Genomic DNA, 9,181 nt, shown 5'->3' with positions numbered 1-9,181 from the left:
TTTGAGGGGTGGGGGTGACATGAATGTAATTGTGTTTTATATATTACAAATAATACATTGATGTCATTGTATTATATAAAAAGGAGCAACAGGTCAAATGTAATATCATGAAATGTATTTCAAAAAGTGTCACTTTCATATATAGATCCATTAAAGTGAAATATTTCAAGTATTTTTTTTGTTTTGTTTATCTGTTTTATAATTTTGTTTGGGCTTACAACTCATGGAAATAAAAGATTCAGTATCTCAACCTGATGATATTTGCTGTTTCATCATTTTTTAATTGATCTGAGGCCAAAGGACCATTGATTGAGTATACATTTATAAGTCTGAATAGAATCCAGAGCAGTAATGAGCCAGAGCTGTAGAGTGTTTGGCAAACTAAGGAATTGAATGGGCGCCATGTTGGAGACCGATATTTCTGTAAGGGCCTTTTACATATTGACAAATGTTGATGATAACATGTATATGCCTGTTATAATTGTGAAAATAAGCGATTTGTTTCAACATAGCATATTCACCCCATAGGGTTACTCTGTAGAGTCATCTGACCAACATGGCGCCAGTTGGCTAAACTCTCTTTATACAGTATACGGCTATAATGAACAAGCTGCTGGTGCCCTCCTGTGGTGAAAGACAGTATTGCACACCTCTCAGGATTATGATCATGTTTGAAGAACTAGGCCTATACTTACAGTAATCAGAAGCAGAGAACCATTCTGCCCCAAGTTCAGAAGGACCAAACTGTATTATTAATATCTGTATTAATTCTGAATTTGGCAATATTCTCCCTACCAGGGACTCTTGTGTTTGTAAAGGTGCTGTTTATGTTTCTTCAGAACAAATATTACATGAACCACATTACTGTGGGGGCAGCCGTGGCCTACTGGTTAGCGCTTCGGACTTGTGACCGGAGGGTTGCCGGTTCGAACCCCGACCAGTAGGCACGACTGAAGTGCTTGAGCAAGGCACCTAACCCTCTGCTCCCCGAGCGCCGCTGTTGTTGCAGGCAGCTTCACCTCACTGTGTGTTCACTGTGTGCTGAGTGTGTTTCACTAATTCACGGATTGGGATAAATGCAGAGACCAAATTTCCCTTACGGGATCAAAAGAGTATATATACTTATACTTATACTGATATCGTAAGGATAATACAGGCTTTAATATAGGCACAGACAAACCTTGTTTCATAAATGGGCGCAGACAAACGTGGGCGCAGACAAACGTGTTTCATAGAAACTTGACAAGTACTATGGTTCTGAAAGAGACTTTTTAATGGCCAGGCAGCTTGGAATGTACCACTGAAACTACCACTCTACTCTGACCAAATACAGTTCTCCCAGCTGCAGCATCATTCAGCATTCATTCATTCTTCCTCTACTTATATCTTTGGGATGTTATTGTCATCCCTGTCATTTATGCACAGCCAATTTAGTGTGACAAGCATATAGCCTGCTCTTTGGTGTCCTTGCTTGTTACTGAACTATTTCAGCATAGCCTATTCATTCATTTTCATTGGAAGAATGGATTGTTTTGCTATGGTATTGAATTAATTATATCAGTCAGGAAAAAAAGTTTTGCTATCTCATGATAAGAATATCAAATCCCAGACTATAAGGACCCTGACATCTATTACACAATGTGGTCAGAGGTGTAGCTTTTGTGAGTCCACACTGACATATCAAACAGTTTATGCATTTCAGATGACTGATAACCAGAGAAAGTAATTTGGAGTTGATGCAATGTAGCTATGTTCTTATGGACTGTCTTCTGGTTAGCTGTAGGCTGCAAACAGGAGAGAAGGTGGGCTGCAGCAGATTAAACCACAATGGCGTCACACTCGCATAGAAACTTGGTGCAAAGTGCAGAGATGCAAACTCCCTTTGATGCCCAACTAAGCCTATATGTGATACTGTATGTTCACTGGTGCAAGCATGAGAAGGTGCACTGTTGCCACCACAGTGGTCACCCTGGGTAGCGTGTCATACGTGAGAATGGGGGGAGTGCAGCAGCAGACCAAACCACAATGGGGCCAGATGGTCACATGGTGAGACAAACTCGGCTAAGAGTCTGTAGGAGTGTCTTTTGCACTGATAAAAGCACACCTTTCATTGTTAAAATCCAGTACTAAGGTTATGGGTAGTCAGACACCAGCTGTGGTAGCATTCCTGAGAAACACACTCAAGTTTACTCACTTTACATTTCTATTGGTTTCTATGGACAGTATGATGTTTTCTCCAAGGATTTCCAAATATTTGAATGACTCTACCCTTTATATGCAAAATAGGCCTTGGGTATCACCTAGTTATTGCCATGCATCAGACAGTGCACTTTTCAGTGTTCATTCTTCCTCATCCAAACATACTGCTATTCTATGTTATATATGTTAATATGCTAGTGAAGAATACTCAAGAAAGGTGCACCATGTTTAAAGTGAAGCATGGCCATGCCCAGGTGATGCTATAGGGCTATGTTCCTTCCTCTGTCACTTTAAATCAGTAAAATGTAAAGGAGGGATTCATTTATTTAAATATTTGGAAAACCGAGGAGAAAACATTATGACCTCCATGAGTCTATTGTCCTTATTAGCCTTATTATAACAACAAGAAGTGTTCTTTTTATAGTCTTCTTAGTATAAAAGACTTGTTGTGAAGGGGTGCCAAGACTTTTGACCATGCAATATTCACTTCTCACAGCATTTTGGTGGACTTTTTTTGTTAAATTTGCAGAAAAAAAATTGTTGTTTTAGTTGTGTTGAGCTATTGAAATGGTCCTGGTTTGTTTGTTTTCTCAACAAAAAAAACTCCAAAAGTGTGTATTTTGCTTAAAACATTTCCAAAGGGGTGCCAATACTTTTGTCAGGGACTGTACTTGTCAGGGACTGTAAGTAGCCTAGTCCTTAACCATGCAGAATTAAACATCAACAACCTTTCACTCTTTCAAACAATCATCCCTCATGTAATACCAGAGACTTTCTAATGTGGAGACACAGCACTCGAAAAATCCTCCATAGAAATGCATTGGGCTAGTTTGTAACGCCCTTGTCTACACATATCCCACCCCTTCCTCGGCAAAACGTTGAAACGTTGTGAATACATTGAGCCAATCATGTGGTGTGATGTGAATACATTGAGCCAAACATATGGTGTGTTGTGAAGACATCGTGCCAATCATGTGTTGTGAACTCGCAGCTGGAGCAAGATTGGTGTTGTGAAGCCTTGCTCACGCGCATTTCTGCTGAAGAGGATGCCCGATGAGTGCCCAAAAAGCGTTGCAATATGGCCGCCTGAGTGGAGGGACTTGCCTAAAAGGACTTTTGTAATACTCAACGAGGACCCATCAGTTAGTGCAAGATACCACCTAGTGGTAGGTCTTATTTCCCTTCAGATTGAAATGGACACAGTGGCAATGCTCTGTATATGCTTTCACAATGGTTGCTAAAAGCAAACAAGACCTTGAAAAACCTGAAATCCTCTAGTAGTGACAGGCAATACACATAACAGCTGAACTTGAACTGTGATCTTGAACTGAGCGAAGTAAATCATTCCTGTTATTGTGCTCAGGACTTGAATTTGGGACCTTGATTTCCGTATGTGAACTGTGGTATGCTTGTATAACTCTCATTTTGAGAGAAATGTGTTTGCATGCTTTATGTACAGTATGTATATATGTATGCATGTGTGTATGTTTGTATGTATGTATGTATATGTATGTATATATTAAGCACATCATATCACAAATACAGTATTCCTTATAAAAATATTTTATATGTTGTACAGTTGGTGTTTTTATCATTGTTTAAACAAGCTCATGGAGATTTCACAAAACAAAGTAAAAGAAATCAGAACACAATTCAGTTCATTCTGACATTGGTGTCAGACAGAGAGCAAAGTTAGCTTGCAGAACAAATTTACAAAATTATCATAACACAATAAAATAAGGCCTGTTCGGGAATCAAACCCAGGTTGAGTGATTGTCATCTGGGCATACGTACCATGACACTCACTTGCATTTCTTTAACCTTTGAAACTGAAATGGGATTTATATCCCACTACTGTATCTGGGTAAAACACACAAGTCTAATAAAAGCACACCTTTCATTGTTAAAATCCAGTACTAAATCAGACACCAGCTGTGGTAGCATTCCTGAGAAACACACTCAAGTTTACTCACTTTACATTTCTATTGGTTTCTATGGACAGTGTGATGTTTTCTCCAAGGATTTCCAAATATTTGAATGACTCTACCCTTTATATGCAAAATAGGCCTTGGGTATCACCTAGTTATTGCCATGCATCAGACAGTGTGCACTTTTCAGTGTTCATTCTTCCTCATCCAAACATACTGCTATTCTATGTTATATATGTTAATATGCTAATGAAGAATCATACACATTTGTGACACATCTGCAAATCCTGATCACTTGAATTAAACTCTACCTCACCACAGCAAACTGGATAAATCATCTTTGAGATGAGATTTCAGCTGTGTCTGACAGACCATTTCATAGCCTGACACAAACGGAGTATTAAAGTTTCAATAAATTAACAAAACATGCTATTATTACCCTAAACTGCACCAATACAGGTAATTCCAGCAAGACTTCTGACCTAGCACCATTGAATGACCCTGCAGTGCAGCACAAATTTGTGTGAGGATCATGTCGCTTTAACAGCCAGCGCGTTGATGTTTTTAGCAGCTCTTAGGGCAGACTTCATGGAGGTCTCTATCCAGCCGTGGGGCAGCGCCGTGTGCTCGCCTGCAAAGTGAATCCTTTTCTCACTCTGGAACAGCGCGGAGGCGTAGTGCGTCTTCTGGTAGGGTGTGAAGATGGCAAAGGCCCCCAGGCTGTACGGGTCCAGATCCCACTTTTTCACCACACCCCCCGTCCACTTGCTCCGGATGCCCTCCCCGTGAATCTTCACCAAGTCATCGAGCATCAGCCGCATCAGGTCCTCATCCCTGATCCCGTCTAGGAGACTGGCGTCATCGGAGCAGGTGTAGGACGCCAGCAGCGCCCCGCCCTTCCCAGAGAAGCCGTGGCTCGGGTAGTAGATGAACCGCGCCGGCCGGTCTGTTATGGACCTTCCGCCGTAGATTCCGTCACTTTCCCAGAATTTGTCGTTGAAGCTGAGCACCACCTTGGTGGAGCTGGAGTAGTGCACGGAGCGCAGCGCCTCCATCTTAATGTCCGACAACCGCGGCTCAAACTCAATGAACAGAGTGGCTTTGGCTGTTGCAGTGACAAGGACATAATCAGCAGTGACATGGGACAGAGAGGGGGGCTGGTGTGAGTCTTGATAGTACACAGTGGCCCCACTTCGTGATTGGGTTATGCGTTTGACTTTCGAGTTTAGAAGAATTGGGCAATGGAGAGCTTCATAAAATGCATTCGGGAGTGTGTCAAAACCACCCACAAGTTCCTTATACCTGAAAGAGAGACAGATACTTTTAAAACATGCTCAACTCAACACAGTGCACCTATATATCTGTGACATTATTGTTTTGAATAAGCATTGCCCATGAATGGGAAAATTAAAATAAAATTCTTACACAATCTTGTCCTGTATATCAGACTGCAGATACAGTGCCTCTATCAACGACGTATAGAAAAAGCTGTTCTCATTCAGGATGTCTCCAATCATGCGCAGAGCCCCACTGCTCAGGTTAGTCTCTTTCACCAGGTATTCCTGAAATGGACATTTTATTTGCATCTGTCATGTTTCTTCTGTGTCTGTGTCTGATTGAGGGGCTGTGTGGCTTTGGAATAAGAACACTCTCAATGCAGGCCTACCTTTACAGAAAAAGAGTCGTATTTCTTCAGTGCTTTTTTGCAACCTTCTCTTTTAACGTCCTCACTAATCTGTGAGAATAAAACCATTTCTTATATAATGTAGACCGTATTTTGTTTCAAATATGCTGAATATTGAAATTGGATGTGAAAAATGAACACGTATATATTCAAGGTAATGTTCACTGACCTTTTGAAGTGCTTGGCTGAAAAGTTGTTCAGCTGATTTTCCACATTCACTCTCAGACACATGGTACTGTAGCACATTTGGGTTGTGTTGCACTTTGTAGGTTCTTTCAAGCAATCCATTGACATAGTAAAATGTGTTGATGTTCTCTTCAATAAAAGTATTCAACAGAAGGCCGAATTTGTCCACAAGTGCTAGTAGAATTCTGTGAAACAAATTGCATTTGCTGGTCATAATGTGTTGTGTCACCATGCTGGGCCAGATTTTTTAAAGCACTGAAAATGTTTCTGTTATATGAGGACATTTGGGTACAGAGACAGATTGAGTTGACAGTTGAAAGGAATCTGTTACGTTGTTATGTAGCATTAAGCTAACTGTATGTATGAATGTTAGTAAACTAAGTAAGGAAAGATGTATTACACCATCTACTCCCATAGAACCCAACAAAATGTCAGCTCACTTGTGCATACTTGGGATCCGCATGGCTCCCATTTCAGCATACCAGCCCTCACTCTCATTCCTATAGGTCTCCACTCGGCCACCTATTCGAGGACTGGCCTCAATGATTGTCACCTAAATGTAAAAGATAGTGGTTATCTTATCTCCAAGCAACAGTAGTGCTCTTAAAATTAGGGAATATTTTCTATTTTATATGTAAAGACATTAACACAGCAACATGAACAAATAAGTAACATTTAAATAACAATTTAAATAAATAAAAGAAAACTGGGCACCTTATGTCCAGCATCCTCCAAAACCTTTGCTGCAGTCAGTCCAGCCATGCCTGCCCCAATTATAGCCACATGCAGAGGCCTCTGAGGAGGAGGCAGGCCATGCTTTATAATGGCCAGAAGTTCACAATAATCAGGGTCATGCAGACAGTGGAAGAGAGGATCCTCAGCATTACCAAGAGGATCCTCAGCATTACCAATGCTAAGAAGGGTGATCAGAGCAACTGCAAAAGATCAGAACATGTGTTGATCAATCGGAATGTAATCACATTTTTCTAAAAAAATAGATTATTTATTCATTCAGACAGGAAAACAAGATGCACGATGCTACACTGGACTCAAATACAGGCTACACATTCAATAACAGATTGCCTCTATTACATTGTAACACTACAATCTTACCATATAGTATACTCATTATAAATGTAATTAAAAATGTATCAATCCACATCCCAGTCACACAGGCCAAGCCCTGATGGTGCCCTGAGCGGAATTTGATTTGTGGGCCCCCCTACCACCTTATTGCTACCAGCTAGGCATTGACATCACATCACTGGCGATAACCCTTAAAGTTAAAAGTGTACCGGTTCATTGAATTCAACATAGAATTGTAGAATGCGGAACAGAATCTTATGTTAGAATGTTGAAAAACCCACACCTGTCCCTCACTGACTGAGGTTCTTGATGTCTGTCCAAAGGATATTTACCCAAACATTACTGGCTTACTTCAGTCATATACCCATATCTAAAATAAGTACTGAATTCTGAGTTTGTATTCTGCCTTTAAATAGCTTATGGTTTATGTTTTCTACTTAGATCTTCATTTAGCCTAAGCACCAATTATTAAGCACCAGTAGCTTATCATCATGACTTGGTGAATAGTGTTTTCCCCGACCCCAGCGCATTCTACTGTCAGTGACTGACTCGAGAAAGGCGAGGTTCTGTGTTCCATTTATTCATTTTCATTGGGGGCGTGCCCTGTCGTGCTTCTGTCTGTCTATATGTATAGGCCATTGAATCTCAGCACATAATTAGAGACGCGCAATAGCGCCAAGTTTGGTTTTGCTTTCAGTTTAGTTTTTTTCACAGGCGCGCACATTCAGACCAGGGAAATACCTGTTAGGACATGTTACCGTAAGAGAATCTGACTTTAAAGCATAACATAACGTTGACGTCGCGTTTATTTGTGTTTAGCATAATGTTTCTTAGTCGAGGTAGAGGCTTTTATGCCAATCAATTTATGATATTTGAACCATAGGCCTATACAAAAAAAACCACAAAAAAACAGTCGATACCAGTTAAACATTTAAATGCGAATGATTCTATCAAGAACACAATGTCAGAACCCCCAAAAAAAAAAAAAAAAAAAAACCTGCCAAGTACACTGCCAATAATGTTAAAGCTCACGCCTGTTAACTCAGATGACTCCCATTAAATGGACAACATGTGGAGATCTGTCAATTAGCCTATATCGACGTCTTTCAACTAATTGGCTGAATAATCCACAGGCGTTGCTGTAGCCTGGGAAGCTGTGTGCGCAGTGCGAAGTCCAAGGATATCTGTCAAGGGATGCGGCTAACAGGACCATTATCACAAAAATAGGGCTTGTAAACTCTCTAGTGTAACCTACCATTAGATCGATGGATAATGTGCCAACTTACCATATCGACGAAGTCTCCAGTTTTGAGGCATCTTGCAAGTTGGCTACTTTTCCCTCTGAGCGTGGGTTTTTGGGAAATAGAAACCTAACATAAAAGTAACATAAATTGCGCTCAAAATATAAGAGAAAGGACCAATCATAGTAACTTTACCTCGACAACAACCTTATCTAATAATGTTGATTAAAACAGAACAAAGTAACACACATCATTATCAACTAATCATCACCGTCAGCATCATCATCATTAACATCAACAACAACAGTAGGCTACTGTGGATGGATGTAAGCTTATAGGCTAAATGTAGGCTATTTAGGTTAGTGGTACCTAACAACACAAATGCGGCGTCGCCATGTCCAGTATTGGCGAACCGTTTTTTACACAGCCTATCATAACGTATGCTTTTCCATTTTCTTAATAAGACCTAACGCAGGCTATAGGTAAAACACCCAAGCAATCGCCCAAGACAGAAAAACCTGAAATGTTCTTACTGATGTGAAGGCCTTCGCTCCGTATCTCTCCGGACGTCAAGCACGTCAATTTATACACTGTTGGCTGGTAGAAAACCGAAACCATGGGTCGAACAATGAATCAAAACTCAAAGCTCACTTGAAAAAAGCCCCACTTGTGCCATGCTTTTTCAATGGGGCCAAAGAACCGCCCCCTGCAGGTTTTCTCAAGAACTAAATTTACTCTGGCACTGAACTCAACTGAGGAAAACCCCAGGGGCCCTATCATGACATTCTAAAGCGCATCGTCACTCGTCAAAAGCATATTCAAATTTAGTATGATGTCCAGTCCACATTGGGAGGGGT

The 9,181-nt window shown here is 40.6% G+C and overlaps 1 protein-coding gene across 2 annotated transcripts; it reads right to left on the bottom strand.

The window, feature by feature from the left end:
- Positions 1 to 3,775: 3,775 nt before the first annotated feature.
- Positions 3,776 to 8,936, bottom strand: LOC125301406 (L-amino-acid oxidase-like). 2 transcript variants are annotated; one of them, XM_048253781.1, is made up of 8 exons: positions 8,858 to 8,936; positions 8,370 to 8,453; positions 6,712 to 6,932; positions 6,438 to 6,550; positions 5,981 to 6,182; positions 5,794 to 5,862; positions 5,553 to 5,689; positions 3,776 to 5,429 (listed from the first exon to the last, which is right to left on the bottom strand). In XM_048253781.1, the coding sequence occupies exons 2-8, from the start codon at positions 8,398 to 8,400 to the stop codon at positions 4,658 to 4,660; spliced, it is 1,545 nt and encodes a 514-aa protein (XP_048109738.1). In that variant the 5' UTR covers positions 8,401 to 8,453; positions 8,858 to 8,936; the 3' UTR covers positions 3,776 to 4,657. The 2 variants fall into 2 exon arrangements, with proteins under 2 accessions (XP_048109738.1, XP_048109746.1); XM_048253789.1 differs by lacking the exon at positions 8,858 to 8,936 and having other exon boundaries at positions 8,370 to 8,516.
- Positions 8,937 to 9,181: the final 245 nt, after the last annotated feature.

The sequence above is a fragment of the Alosa alosa genome, chromosome 1, assembly GCF_017589495.1.
Source record: "Alosa alosa isolate M-15738 ecotype Scorff River chromosome 1, AALO_Geno_1.1, whole genome shotgun sequence".
NCBI lineage: Eukaryota > Metazoa > Chordata > Actinopteri > Clupeiformes > Clupeidae > Alosa > Alosa alosa.
The sequence above is the reverse complement of the archived record's forward strand: the minus strand, read 5'-3'. Positions and strand labels throughout refer to the sequence as shown.

Bases quoted from the DNA above. Each gene is read 5' to 3' on its own strand.
- LOC125301406 (XM_048253781.1), bottom strand. From the start codon at position 8,400: ATGCCTCAAAACTGGAGACTTCGTCGATATG. The intron at 6,551-6,711 runs GTGCCCAGTTTT...TTTTACATTTAG, and splicing joins TGGAGGATGCTGGACATAAG to GTGACAATCATTGAGGCCAG. The intron at 6,183-6,437 runs GTGAGCTGACAT...TTTGTTTCACAG, and splicing joins CGGATCCCAAGTATGCACAA to AATTCTACTAGCACTTGTGG.